The sequence below is a fragment of the Macaca fascicularis genome, chromosome 13 (assembly GCF_037993035.2).
Source record: "Macaca fascicularis isolate 582-1 chromosome 13, T2T-MFA8v1.1".
Taxonomy (NCBI): Eukaryota; Metazoa; Chordata; class Mammalia; order Primates; family Cercopithecidae; genus Macaca; species Macaca fascicularis.
Window position 1 is genome coordinate 67,213,718 of NC_088387.1, and position 14,568 is coordinate 67,228,285.

Below are 14,568 nucleotides of genomic sequence, written 5' to 3' on the forward strand. Positions count from 1 at the left end.
AGGGTCAGTTTCAGTTCTGTGGGCCTCTGGGGATATTAAAGTGAAATCAGAGTTCAGTTAACATCAGTGGAGAAAAATAAGAAAATGTAGTTCTCCCGATGGCAGCTCATCTGGAAGCTCCCTCCTTCCATCTTTATTATGCTTATTGATAATACAGGGTCATTTTTACATTTCTTTTTTAAAACTGAGGAATCCTAAGGAAGCTCTGGAACAGCAGGAGCCTGGGATCTTGGTCAAGGGCAAAAGGAAGGTTAAGCCACAACTGAGGACTGCTGCTGCTGAAACGTTTTCTCATATCCAGGAGTCTTGACAGCATCATCTGCTTCCAACAGCTTTGTACTGTTGCAGCACTGGGGACATAAAAAGAAACCAAGGAAGCACCAAGACAGCTGCACGCCTGCCTGAATGCACATGTCCCTAACAGCCAAGCCCGCCTGCAGGAAACCAGCTGTGTGCATCTAACATGGAAGTACACAGGATACCTTATTTACAAAATACTCAGAGTTAGTATTACAAAAAAAGGAAGTTTTTTTCCTCTAGGTTAAGAACGCTTTGCCCAATCACTGTTTCTCACACTCATTTAAGGAGGATTTGGTGGATTTTTCTTTTTTGCAGCTGTTTTAAAAGCAACAGATACAAAATTATAAGTAATATAAGTTATGCTCTATTCCACAACACCACCCTAGAGAACATACGGTTCAGGCTGGGAATCAGCTCAGAAAAAAGATTAGAAGTGCTAAAGACAGGAGCTCAATCTTTACTGGAAACAGAGTCATCCCCTCTCCACCCATCTTATTTTAAGTCAACTTGACCAGGGGTCCGAGGAAACCCTCTTGGATGTGGTAAGCAAAGGAGTATTTTTCCTTTCCAATACACCTGAAGGCCAGGAGAGAGGCACAGAGGAAGAGCTTGTTTTTTGATGATATCAGTCTCACAGCAAGCCGTTAAATTCAACCCAAACTGGAACAGAGGCTAGTGACTGATCCAGTGGCTGGTCCAGACTGGCCTGTGCTAGTGCATCCAACTCCTGATCTGCCCCAACCTCCAACTTAAGTAACCAGGGCAAGGCAAGAGTAAGGGGTGAGTCAAAGAGTTAGGGTCAAATGGAGTCCACTGGCCTCCAGCCAGGCAGGAAATCTTTCAGACACACAGACACACACACACAAGTAAATAAATAAATAATTTTAAACAAGAAATGAATAAAGTGTATCCAATCCTGGAGATGCCCTGGCAGAAGAGGAAAATAACCTTTGCTCTTATTTACCTCTCATCATGAAAAAGATCCTATTACAGCACTATCCAAGCCAATTTTCTAAAAAAGTCCAGATTATGTTCCTTTGTGGCTTTGCCAGGTCCTCAGAACAAGCCAGCTTCACCCTCCCTTCCCACTCTGCTGACAGGTTTCTTTCTCATGGATGAAGGGGAACATGGGCTTGGCTGGGAATACCTGGCGTCAGGGGTCCTATCAGGTGACACAAGCACGTGTCAATCCTCAAAGGGCATGGCTTACACCTGAATGCGACGCAGCATTGCAGCTCTTACAGGTCCTTGGTTAAGAATTAGCTTGGCTTCTCAGGCTTTCTTTCCTTTTGTGGACACCTGTACATGTCTCACCAGAACCACATTCTCAGGCAGTCATGCACGGCTCACTAATTTTCTGTTTGGGTAGATGAAATTCTGCTGGGCACCTATATTCCGCCCACTGGGAAATTTATGCCCACACTCCCAAGGGCTTCTGGCCAATGATTCAGAAGTTTGAGAGCCCCAACGTGCAAGTCTCCCTTAAGAACCTCAGAAAACTGTACCTGTCGTCAATAGAGTCCACCTTCTCCTGGATGCGATCTGAGTTGATGTTCCCATCGCTCACCAGCCTCCGGCCAGTCTCCACCACAGCGTTGATCTTCTCCTCATTGGCGTCCATGGTGGTCATGAAGTCCTCTTGCTTTTTAATTGCTGCTTCAGCTCCTTCCAAGGTGGTAGGCATTTCAGTGTGAGCCAGAACATACTCCTTATTTAAAAAGAGAAACAAGTCATAAAGGATCAATGAAGGATCTCATTTTCCTGTGTTCTACATTTCCATGCAACATACTTCACAACACTTTCTTCATTACACTTACATGAAATAATTAAATCACATCAAATTAAAAATTAGGAGGTAAAAAAACCCAGTGGGACACTGTAACTCACTGAATTTCCTCAGGGTTTAAATGCTCTAAATTTTTTTTCCAAAGTGACTGAGGAAAGGAACCAAAGCTTTGTGCATCAGCCTCAAGGGTTCTCTCACGTGCCCGTCAAGGCAACAGTAATGTACCCTTCATACCCTCTCTTTGAGACAATAGCAGCCCTGAAGTTGGTGACTATCCTCAGCTGTTTTTATTTCTCTAATCGCTGCCTTGTGTCCTCAGGTGAAGTCCCTGACCCTTTTAGAGCAATAAGACAGATTGGTCTCAAGAAAAAAAAAACCTTCACTGTACTTTTTTTTTTTTTTTTTTTAAAGAGACAGGGTCTCATCCTGCTACCCAGGCTGCAGTGCAGTGGCACAATCACAGCTCACTTCAGCCTTGACCTCCTGGGCTCAAGTGATTCTCCTGCCCCTGCCTCCCCAAAAGCTGGGATTACAGGAGTGAGTCATCATGCCTGGCCCTCACTGTATCTTTTAAATGGGATCAATACCTCAATTATGAGGACATACTATGTCCTAAATGGCAGTTGAAATCAAATAGTACTTTGTAAGGCAAAGCAGCTCCTATGGCAATCTTCAATTCCTGTCCCCTACAATGTGATGGATTTCAGTGCCTCAAGAGTATTGGGAAAAACATCTGTCTCTAAATTATCCATATAATTCCATACAGGTGTGGGTTAAATCAGCTGCCCCAGCCAAAACATTTCAAAAGGCAGCCAGGGCTGCTTTCATGGAAAGGAAGCAAAGGCAGGAACAAATCTTACCTGGTTGTTAAGAAAGGCTTCCGCTTGCTTCGTGTCTCTGAGGAACTGCTGGTAGGCATGTGACTGGGAAAGGAGATTTTGTCTGTTCTCCCACATCTTGTGCAGCTCATTCCATCCAGTGTCCAGGGCCTGTAGTCGCTGCCGCAGAAACATGTACTGGGCATCGGTCTGCCCCTGGGTGACCATCTCGCCCATGTCCCTCATCTTCTGGTAGTCCTCCTCATAGTTGTCAATCTCGTTCTTGATGTTCTCATGCTGTGTGAGCAGCTTCTCGGCCTCGGTCAGGGTGTTTGGCATGTCCTCCGAGGCGATTGCTGTCTGGGTCCTAGAGAGCCAGGACTGGAAGTCGTCCAAGTCCCGTAGGAACTGCTGCAGCTTGCTGGCCTCTCCCAGGGAGGCCTCTCGGTTTTTCAGGGTGGTCTTCATCTCCTCCCACACGTCGCTGATCTCGGCCAGCCGAGACAGGATGGCCTGGGCCTGGTCAGGGTGCTCGGACTCCAGCTTCTCTGCCTCCTTCTGCAGGTCACTCAGCTTTGCCTCAATGGCCACCAAGTCCCGCTCCATGCCAGTCAGCTTGCGCTGCAGGGCCATGACGCCAGCCAGGTCATTGCCCAGGTCCTGGGTGGACTCGATGACCTTGGTCTTTTCCCGAATCCAGGATTTGGTTTCGTTGCACTCGAGGTGGTAGTTCTGGATGCTCAGGGCAGACAGGAGGGCATCCTTCTTCCTGTCAACCAGTTCTCTGAACTGGCTCCACCTGTAAGTGCAGGGGCAGAGAGCGAGTGTGAAAAAGGGAAGACCGACCATGGCTGGATTGCAAAAGGAACAGTAATGGGGTTAATGCTGCTTATCTGTTTTCTCCATCTTTGCTTTGAGTACATGCTTTTTGGAAAATTATCTCACTCAGACTACGAACACCATATATAATGGAAATGGCTCAGGGATGCAATGTAATCTGGAAAAAGCCTGTCACAAACAGGAATGTGTTACAGAGCTCCAATGTGAGCAATTACAACACATCCATTCCCAGAGTCAATTAATTCATGTCTGCAACACACATTTTACACATCTCTGAACTCCACCTAATGAATGTTTTCCAAATCTAAGACTCTAAGACTGATGGTAACCTTCAAAACTAGGGCCAGATGCCACAACCTACTCAAACATGTTTACTCAACAAAAAGATAAGACCAGAACAAAGGTCTGCCCTGACAATCAGGACTTTTCCATTGGCAAATTAAGTGTTGAACATGCTAGAGTCCTGTTCCTAAAGTTACTTTAAAATGGATAGCACAGGTGTCATCTTAATACCTTCTACACTGGACACCGGTCACACCAAGGCCCTAACTTTGGTGTGCAGAGGGGCAGGTGCTGGGCTGGCTCAGATCATCCTCCTGCAACCAACGATGTTGCCCTGAGAGACACTTCTTACAAAACAAGGACATGTCAAAACGCAGGTGCCAATGCCACGACATCGTGTTGCAATGTCAATGACCCCATGTGGGAAATTCCCAACAGCAAGGCTCAGTGAGTGACCTCACCCTCCCCAGCCCCACACGTGGGAGGCTGGAAGGCTGCTGGCTGCGTGCTCACCTCGTGTTGAGTTTGTCCTGCTGGGCTTTGATTTCCTTCTCACTTGGGTTGCCACTGTGCATCAGCTGGCGTGCAATCTGGTTCACCACTGCGACCCGGGAAGCCTGGTTGTTCATTTCTGGTTCTAGGCTCTCAAATCTGAAACGGCAATTTGACAGGGTGGTCACCTCCTGGGCCACTAGTGGTCACAAGGAACAGGCCAGTGACTGGCAGTGCCCCGCTCACCTGTGCTGGATGACCTCCAGATCCTCCAGCTTCTCTGGGATCTGCATGTTGTTGAGCCACTGCTCCTTTTCGTCGATCCAGAGCTCACAGGCGTCGGCCTCACTGAACATCTTGTACAGGGCCAGGGTGTCCTGGAGTGCCTGCTTCCGCAGCCGCGTCAGCTCTGCCACCTCCTTATATCGCTCCTCGATGCCCGACAGCCTGCCCCTCACGTCTGGAGACTCGGCATGCTCCTGGGGGAGGGCGCTGGCTTGCTCGTGCAGCGTGTCAAGGGTGGGCCTATAATTGGCAATCTCTTCCGCCACGTCCTTGTGTTTCTTGACCAGAGACTGTGTGGAATATTCATCGTGGCCCACATCGCTGCTGGAGACAATCTTGAGGATGTCCAGCATCCAGGCATCAATGTCGTCAGCATCTGCCTGGAACTGGTGTAGCAGGGAGGCCTCCTCCAGGCGCTTCTTCCGAATGGCTGAGAGCTGCTCTAGGTTGGCCCACTGCTCCCGGATGTAAATGATCCTCTCACGGATCTTCTCCGACCCGAAGTGCTCCTCCGCGATCATGTCTTCGCCTTCCTTGATGGCCTGCTCGAAGTGGCCACTGCGGCCGCTCATCTCGTCCTCAAACGCCCGGTGCTTGCTAAGCAGGCGCATGACGCTGGTCAGGTCTTTCCCGTAATCGTCTGAGGACAGGATCTTCTCCTTCTCTCGTATCCAGCCTTCCTCTTCTGCCATCTCCCAGAAGAACTTCCAGAGGCGGCGGGACTCTTCCAGACGGGCCCTGCGCTCAGCCGCCAGCTGGCAAAGCTCTTGATAACAGAACTCCATGTGGGCCACGCGGTCTCGGATCACCTGGGGGTCGCAGGGCTTGTAACCTGTTTAACATCAAGGAAGGAATGTAGGTGTGTGATGGAGCTCAGCATGGGTGCAGGCTCACCGACAGGCAGTGAGCTACACCCCGTGTACTTATGATTACCAGCTCACTGCTAATCTAAATGCAGGGCCATGTGATAAGGCAATGGAGCACCTTCTAATATCTTGACTAGAACAGGAGTGAGGGCAATGATAAAATTTTTTTTTTTTTTTGGCACAACCGCAGACCAAGTGATCATCCTCCTGCAAGAAAGCACTTGAATCATAAGAAAAAGGCAATTGCATATAATTGTTTCTAGAAATATACGAAGCAAAACCAAATCATTCTAAACATCCTCCAAACAGAGATATGTGCAACCAGCTGTGAAAACCAGGAGCCGCTGGAGCAGCCACACCAGGGTGTCGGTGCATGGCCAGAAAGAGTGAGGTCAGGCAAAAGTCTCACTGCCAAACACCAAGCCACTCAAAGCCAAGCAGCATTTGCGTATTTAAGGAAAGGACATATGAATTCCAGAAAAACAAGACAGAATTAGTGTTCAGAAGGCCACTCCACTGTATCTCATGCTCCCATGACAAACCCACCAGGAATGTATAGTGGCAGAGTAACTTCAAAAGCCCCATTGTGTTTCTATAAATATGAATCTCTGGTGATCTGGAGGTAATGCTTGGAATGGGCCATCCTTACCTTCCCCGTCTGTTGCGAACTTCTGGGCAGAGGCATTGACACCTCTCACCCGCTCTGCCTGGATGCCAATGTCTGCTTCAACCAGGGTGTGCTTCTGTAACAGGTCTTCCACACCAAGTAAGTGTTTGCCATAGTCTTGAGACAATACTAGCACCTGTGCACAAGAAGCAATCAAAAGGACATCTGTGACTATAGCCTTGACTTCAGCATGACATAATCTTTAGACAAACAGCCAGCAATGAAGCTGTGCCTTCCCTCTAGTCTGCCATGGACCCCACACCTTCAGGGGAAGATGATGGTCAACAAACCAGAACAAAATAAATCAAACCTGAAGGCCTGAGTCAGGAGAGCTATCACAAACTAACGATCACCAACCTTGGAATAAGCAAGTCAAATCTACACTAAAAAGTGCAGAATAGAAGAAAAAGGTGGTGAGGGCCAGCAGGGGTGGGAGTGGGGAGGGTGGGCAGGGGTGCTGTATGAAAGATTCCAAAATATAAACTGAAACTTCAAGAAGAAACCGCTGCAACAACTACTTAAAAATAAACAAATAAATAAAGATGATAGACTTGGTCACTTCAAGTTGAAAGAAATCTTTTAGAAGTTGCTGAGCCTGTAAGTGAATGTTTTTCCTCGGTTAAGAGCTTATTGATATGCCTCTACTATACTTACACAATCAATGGGAGAAGAATCTACTTGAAAAGCTTGTAAGCCACATCTTTAAACCAATAAGGAGAGCAGGGTCAGGTGGCTGTCTTGCTTAGTAGACCCCAAGCAACTTCTAGGGTTTAAGTTTGAACCAACTGATATTTTCTTGTTTCTTCCATCAACCAGCCAAATTTGGGGGCCTCATTCTACATCCTTGTCAGATGGGATTTCTACTTCACTCTTACTTCTGAGAAGTCTCTGGAACAACTGAGTTACAATGTGCATCATGATTTACAAAATGAAAAGTCCCTCTCTGCTACATTTTAAGAACATTTCTATTTTGAGAGGTCAAGAGAGACAAGACCTAAAAAAATCATAAATCTGGACCAATAGGAGGGAAAACTGATGGTATCAGGTGCCCTTGCCCCTCTGCCAGGAACAGTCCAAGAGGTAGGCAACAGATGACAGCTTATATCCTGGGAAGGGAATCTCTTGCGTAAGGTCAAGCTTGGGAGCGCATTGTGCTGAGACAAAGGAGGCTTCAGGGGACTGTCTGAAAACTGACCTATTTTCTTCTATCTACAAGGCTAAAGCCCTTCCAGCTGGAGAACTGCTTGACATGGCTGAGCATTCCATGGCCTGCATCGGAGGACAGGAACAGGTACAGGGCCATGGCATGATAGCAGGTCTCTTCCTGGGAAGGGGGAAAGGTTGGAACTCTATGCTGAGAGCAGTCAATAAATGGCACGAGCAGCCACTGCCATCCAGTCCATCCTATGATCTGTGCACATACTACTGCATTCCATCCTTGCAATAACTGGATGAGGTAGATAGTAAGTACAATCTCCATTTAAAGACCAAGAAAGAGGGCTCAAAGAGCATTAGGCAACTCAGGCACTCACCATCAGAACTCTGGCTGCCTGGTTCCCGACCTCTCCTCTGTCCACGGCACCTACCACTCCTTCCTTCTCCCCATACCACCTCTCTGGGACCCCTGCCCAAAGTAGTACCACTCACTCAAAGATCAATGAAAATGGCAAGTTAGTTTAACCCCGAAAAATTAAAAATAAAGAAAACCACAATGTGATTGATTCCCTACACTGGAATATATCTACGTTAGACATAAATCACAGAAACAGAGCTCTAGCTACTGAACTTCTTCACACTTCATGTCTCATTTAATTCCTGAGCTAGCAATCTTCCCATGGGTGATGTGGCTCCTCTCTAGCTGTACAGGTGGGCAGTTAGACAAGGCACACAGCTGTATGTACGGGTTTAGTGAATGAGTCCCAGTGAAGAGAGCGCTGGTTCGATCAGCTCTGTCCTCCTTCCTTTCAGTCAGGTTTTACCTTCATTTCGTCCATCCAGTCCATAATGTAGAGCATTTCCTGGAATATCTTCTGCAGCCCCAGGTTCATCTCGAGCCGCTGTCTCCGGGCCCTGAGCAGTTCCAGTAGGTATTCCCAGAGTCGGATGACATTGTCCTTCCTCGCTGTGATGCGCTTGATGTCGTGGTAATTCTCAGCCTCGAGCTCCCTGGCCACGGCTACCACAGCCTGCACACGCTCCTCGTATGCGGCAATGTCTGTCTCAATGGCCTCGTGCTTTTTTGTGGCGGCCTCAACTGCAGGAAGGTCAAACCCAAAGTTGTCCTACAGAGAAACGGAATGAAAAGAAGGAAAATAAAAAATCCACCCAGGCACGGTGGCTCACGCCTGTAATCCCAGCACTTTGGGAGGCTGAGGTGGGCAGATCACCTGAGGTCAGGAGTTCGAAACTGGCCTGGCCAACACTGTGAAACCCTGTCTCTACTAAAAATACAAAAATTAGCTGAGCGTGGTGGCACGTGCCTGTAATCCCAGCTACTTGGTAGGCTGAGGCAGGAAAACCGCTTGAACCCGGGAAGCAGAGGTTGCAGTGAGCTGAGATGGCACCACTGCACTCCAGCCTAAATGACAAGAGTGAAACTCCGCCTCAAAACAAAACAAAACAAAAACAAAACATTCCTGCCCCCTGCCCGTCACCCCCCTGCCAAAGGAAACAGAACAGACATGAAATATTGAGCACATATTAATCCCTGGTGGTCTCAAATCTAAATCTGACTCCTGAGTCCCCCACCTCACTGGTCTCTGCCTTGAGCTTAGATGCCCTCCTCAAAGCAAACTAGTAACTGCTCATTTTGCAGAGGGGCCCAGCTCATATCTAGTACCTGACTGAAAAGCTAGAGCAGGTGATAGCTTATATCAAGTCAGGTGGAAAAGCAAGCCAGTTTTGCTTATTTCACAACCAGTCTAACCGCCTCGAAGGATTAGTTGGTCAAAGATTAAAGAGAGAAACTGTTAGAACTTATAAATGTGAACAGTTCACACACACTCAATGGCTCTAAACAAACTCTGCTTGAGCTGCTTCCACATCTATGAAAAATTAGATAAATAGAAATATATATATAGAAATTATAAACATCCTCTTCATGGGAAGTAGCCAAGGTGACCTGACAGTTCCTCCAGAATAACGAATGTCGATAAGCAGCTGTCCTCTGGCCCTATGCCCCTGGCATATGTCTGTGTTTCTAGATTACCCCAAGAACAGTCTTTTTAATAATGTCAAGAGCAGAACCTGAGACACCAGACGCTGGTTTTCACTCAGCCAAGTCTCCCTCATAGCTGCCTTGCGATCAAATCTGCGGGCGAGCTGTTCCAGTTTCTCCTGTCTTATGAGCTCATTCCGCAAAGCCAGTTCTCTTTCGTGTTCCGCTTTTTCCAGTCTTTCCCAGGCCTACAAAAATGAAAATACACACACACACACACAAACACAAACAGTTTCCTGTAGTGTTCAAGGAAACTTCCGTGGCTACAGTCAACAGCTAGTATTTCTCAAAAAGACCCGACAACTTGAATGGGAAATCCCATTCCCACCATCATTGACTCTCAAGCCTTGAGGAAAAAAATGGGTTTTTCTCTCAGTGTATCCTCATGGGAACGCTCTTCCGTCATCTAAATCTAAAGATTCTGTGTTGTACTTGGAAAACAAAACTGTAGATGTGAAGCAATATAAGTAAATCATAAATCTCTTACTTTAAGAGGAAATAAATTATCTTAAATAGCTTTGATCATATAAAAAAGATACATGATTTTTCTAAGAATTCATATGAATTTCTCATTCATTCCACCCTGAGCCACTTTAAAAAAATTTACACATCTGAAATTTCTTTCAAAATCCTGACCCACTGTCCATATTAAATTCATTCCTATGAAACGTATTTCTTCACATAAAAAAAAAAAAGATCGAACATTCCACTCAAAGGAATCTAAGTGGGGTCAGATGCAGTGACTCATGCCTGTAATTCCAGCACTTTGAAAGCTGAGGTGGGAGGATTGTTTGAGGCCAGGAGTTCAAGACTAGCCTGAGCTACAGCGAGACCCTGTCTCCCATTAAAAAAATTTTTTTTTAATGAGCAGCAAAAAGGAATGTAGTTGTGTACAAGTGACCAGAGTTCTAGAATTTTCAAATTTCTTTCTAGTTGGAAATAATGCCTGCTGTGAATTTCTATAACTGCAGGCATAACAGGCATGATGATTAAAATTGCTTATTTGACAGCTTCTCTAATGGAAGAAGCCAACATCCTAAGCCCCACAACCACTATGATTCCAAACACGTGAAATTTCAATTCTCCTTTCTGTAATTTGTTTCAAACAATTGCCTCAGATGAAAAGTAAAGTGATATGTATCTGAGTAGCAAGGTGTATAGCCTGCGCCAAAGCTGGTTTGATGAAATCTAACATTACCCCCCGAAGCCTCCAGCAGCCTAGCCCGGCACCATTGTTTGCTTGGTCCTTTGCCACACCTGAGCACCAGCTGCCAATTGTCAATTCAGCAGGTGGGGACAGCCCCTTCCACTCTCTTGTCCTCTTAGCAGTTGAAACATACTGATAGAACCTGAAGCCTCCAGGAGGTCAGGGCCCATGCAGAGTCCAGATCCACTTTACCTTGTTGATGTCAGAGATGAGCTTCCCCTCCCGGGGCATGTAGACCTTCTGGTTGTTGGCCCTCATCTTGCTCTGAATGGTGAAGAGCAGCACTTCCAAGTTCCCCTTCTCAGTAAATCTAAACGCAGGGGAAAACATTCATTTGTTACTGGAGAAAAAAAAATTTCCCACAGTCATGCATTTTAAAAATCATTTAACTCTGGTCTGACTTACGTGAAATGTATGGCAAAGAGACATCAGGAGGTTGCTCACTGGCTGTTACAAACCTTGAAACATACCAAACTGTGGAATTTTTTCATAGTTGTTTGTTGTTGCTGACATTTATATTTGAGGGTGTCAAGGGCATGCAATAATCTTTGTATTCACTTCAGTCAAGCTTTAAACCCTAAATCCTGGACAATGGACTGACTTCATTCATTCAGTGTAGCTGAATGCACTCAACACAGATTATTTCAAATGTCTACCTAATGTAATTTTCAATGGGTTTCAGAGACCTTACCAAGGTATATGCAACCATTTTCAGAAAAGAAAAAAATGACTTTGGAACTATGGTAAGCAATAGATAAGGTCTACAATCCTTATTCAACAATTATGAACTTAAAAAAGATATGAAAAAAAATCAAACTTTTTTGGGGTTGCAAAACTTGATCTGAACTGTTATGGAATTATTTATTGTCTTTAATGCAATGTGAATATTTACACATTTTGCTACAGATACTTACTGGGCTTATGGGCTACTGCCTTAGTCCCATCTGGGGTCTTGTAATATACAACATATGAGCTGTGCTGTTTTTTTAAAATCCCAAAATTATGGAATCCTGAAACACACTGGGCACAATGGTTTTGGATAAGGGGTTGAGGACTCGTACCATTTCTTAGAATTCTCATATATCCTGTATGTCAGTGGTACATTTCTATTGGGAAGGGCTCGGAGAGAGCATGATCTATCATAAATCTCAGCAACACAGAATCAGATGAAAAGGAGTAGGACATGCTACTGAGAGGCATTCAGTTAAGAGATGAGATTACAGAAATCAGAACACAGGGTTGGCTGGCTACAGTGATGTGTCTTTCCATATTAATGATCACACACTATAATCTGCATCTTACTTGGGTGGTTTCTCCACAGTGCGGTAAGTGTTGAATGCCTGAAGCTGCTGTTGAACCCCGACCAGTGAATTGGCAAATTTGCGATTGTTCAGAATGATGATGGTTTGTTCAATCCATTCCAGAAGGTCAGAGGCAAGTGATTCATACTTTTCAATCATTTTTTCTGTTTCAATAGCATTATCAAGCACCTGTAAACAAGGGATAGAAAAATTAAAAAGATCATGTCGCTCCATAAGTTAAATACGATTGCAACCCTATACGAGTGCACACACACTAAACGACCGGCTTTGAAACAGTTTGGCCGGCTCTGAAACAGTTCGGCCGCACCTGGGCACAAGCATTTTAACTCAAGGAATCATCTGCTAAGAGGCACCTAGACTGATTATTTGTGAGCAATGACAGCCTAACTGTAATTGGTTTTGTAACTTCCCAACCCCCAAGCAAAGAGATTCTGAATGATTTCTGTAGCCTAACATCTGAAATCCCTAGAGAAACAAAAAGGGCTCTATTTAGCTTGATCCTGTCCCATAAATGCCCATTACTTTTTTACTTCACTGCATTGAGAGGACAATGTCATCTGGTCTGAGGTGTTTTGAAAACATGGTAGGTGAACATTGCCAAATGAGAAGTAAAAAGCATGATGCTAGGACTTTTTCAACTGTGGTAAGTAGGATGTCACACCCATGACATTAGCCAACTCGATCAGATTTCCAATACCCAGTTTCCTGGAGAGGTTGAGGAGAAGGATGTTTCTGGGTTTGAGTTAGCCCCCAAATCCTTTCCTAAATATGGTGGCCATCTCTCCCACCTCTTGTTACCCTTCAGGATGAAGAGGCTTCCGCTGATTTCCCTACCATCCGGAGAGCCCACTACAAATTGCTATTGGCAAATTTTATGAGTGCATGGGAGAATGAGGGCTCAATGAACCTTAATTATGTTTCACAACTCACAAAACTGGCATGAGCTCACCTTTCCAATTCGTTTTCCTTCAACAGCCAAAGCCTTCATCTTAGAGAAGTAGTGGTAATAAGTCACCACGTAAGTGATTATGGACTTCTCATCAGGGTGGTCCACGCTGATGTCTGTAACCCAGAGAAGACTTTATTCAGTGTACTGCATGCTACTGTGCCCCACCCAGGCAGCAGGAATGAATGTAACGACTGCTGGACAACACGGAACGGTGCAGGGTCTTCATGTTTGTACTTGAGCATTCTGCCATCAGTGCATTAATTACGAGGATAATGAGGGTGAAACCATCTCACCGATTCCCTATTACGTGAATATTCATGAAATGCCTTCCACAGACACACAGTTCCTCTCCCTGCCCTACCATACTGGGTTTGCTCTGCCTGAGTTCTTATTTCTTCCTACAGGACCAGCACCGCCCCACGTCACTCAGTCTTTAGATATCTTTATCTTCTTGTTACCAGTATCCAGCAGCTAGTCACTGAGTCTGAGTTGGGATGACCCTTATTTGTGGAATCCTTATTGTGACTCATGGTTCAGACCCATCCTATCACATAACCAGCCCTAAAACAATGGCTCCCTCCACCAGCTTTCCCTACTACTTAATTTCCTTACACATAGTGCACCCAGATTGATCTTCCAGAAGCACAGCTGTGAACAGTTCCTCCTAGCTCAAAATTACTCAGTATGAAGAATAAAGTATAAGCGCTTCAGTCCTCTAGAATCTGGCTATAACTTTCCTTCCCTTTTTTCCATCAATTTCTCAAATATTCACCACGCTTCATTTAAGTGTCAAGCATTGAGTTCTAGACATTCCTAAATTCTATAGCGTCCTACCTCTCAGCTACTGTATTCCTTATTAAATTTTTTTGAGACAGGATCTCACTCTGTTACCCAGGCTAGAATGCAGTGACATGATTACAGTTCACTGCAGCCTCAAACTCCTGGGCTCAAGCAATCCTCCCACCTCAGCCTCCTAAGTAGGAGAAATTACAGATGTGAGCCACTGCACTGTATCTCTGAATCAAACTTGACCATTCACCATTCCTTATACATATCACATAATTTCCAACATGACTTCCTTTACTCATGATTTCCCTTTGTCTGAAATGGCCTTTCTGATCCCGTAACTTTCTTACTATCCATCAAGGTCCATTTCAGAAGTTACCACCCAATACAACCATTTATGATCCCTACAGCTGACATTATTGTCTCCCTCCTCTATTCCCTTGGGACTTCGTATGGATGCATAGTCCACTTTTTGCCAGGTTATGGTTTTTTATGCATGTTTTGTTTGCCTTACAAAATTCAGTCCTTGTCAAGGGTAGAAGCCTGTCCTGGCAAGCCACTCCACCTCCCACATTCCTGCTGTGCTGTCCTGCACAAAGCAGGTGGTCAATAAATAGGTACTGAGAAAAGGAACAAACAACTGAAAATAGCAAGTCTTTGAAGTTTGGCAATATTGAGTAAAGCACTCAACTTGGGATAGGTTGTGAAAAGAACACACAGGACAGCTCTTAACAGATATCATCAGGCTCTT

The 14,568-nt window shown here is 45.3% G+C and overlaps 1 protein-coding gene across 12 annotated transcripts in view; it reads right to left on the bottom strand.

Annotated features, from left to right (window-relative positions):
* The window catches only part of SPTBN1 (spectrin beta, non-erythrocytic 1), a 214,887-nt gene that overhangs the window by 35,303 nt on the left and 165,016 nt on the right, over positions 1-14,568 (bottom strand). For all 12 annotated transcript variants that reach the window (XR_012422380.1, XR_012422381.1, XM_065527088.1 and 9 more), the window contains 10 exons: positions 13,032-13,144; positions 12,063-12,250; positions 10,953-11,070; positions 9,583-9,741; positions 8,316-8,618; positions 6,319-6,472; positions 4,765-5,635; positions 4,540-4,677; positions 2,947-3,703; positions 1,806-2,008 (listed from right to left, as the gene is read on the bottom strand). Coding sequence is in view for 10 of the 12 variants with exons in the window: in XM_065527088.1 (XP_065383160.1) it covers positions 1,806-2,008; positions 2,947-3,703; positions 4,540-4,677; positions 4,765-5,635; positions 6,319-6,472; positions 8,316-8,618; positions 9,583-9,741; positions 10,953-11,070; positions 12,063-12,250; positions 13,032-13,144 (3,004 nt within the window). In the remaining 2 variants the exon portion in view is untranslated. The remainder of the gene's footprint in view (positions 1-1,805; positions 2,009-2,946; positions 3,704-4,539; positions 4,678-4,764; positions 5,636-6,318; positions 6,473-8,315; positions 8,619-9,582; positions 9,742-10,952; positions 11,071-12,062; positions 12,251-13,031; positions 13,145-14,568) is intronic.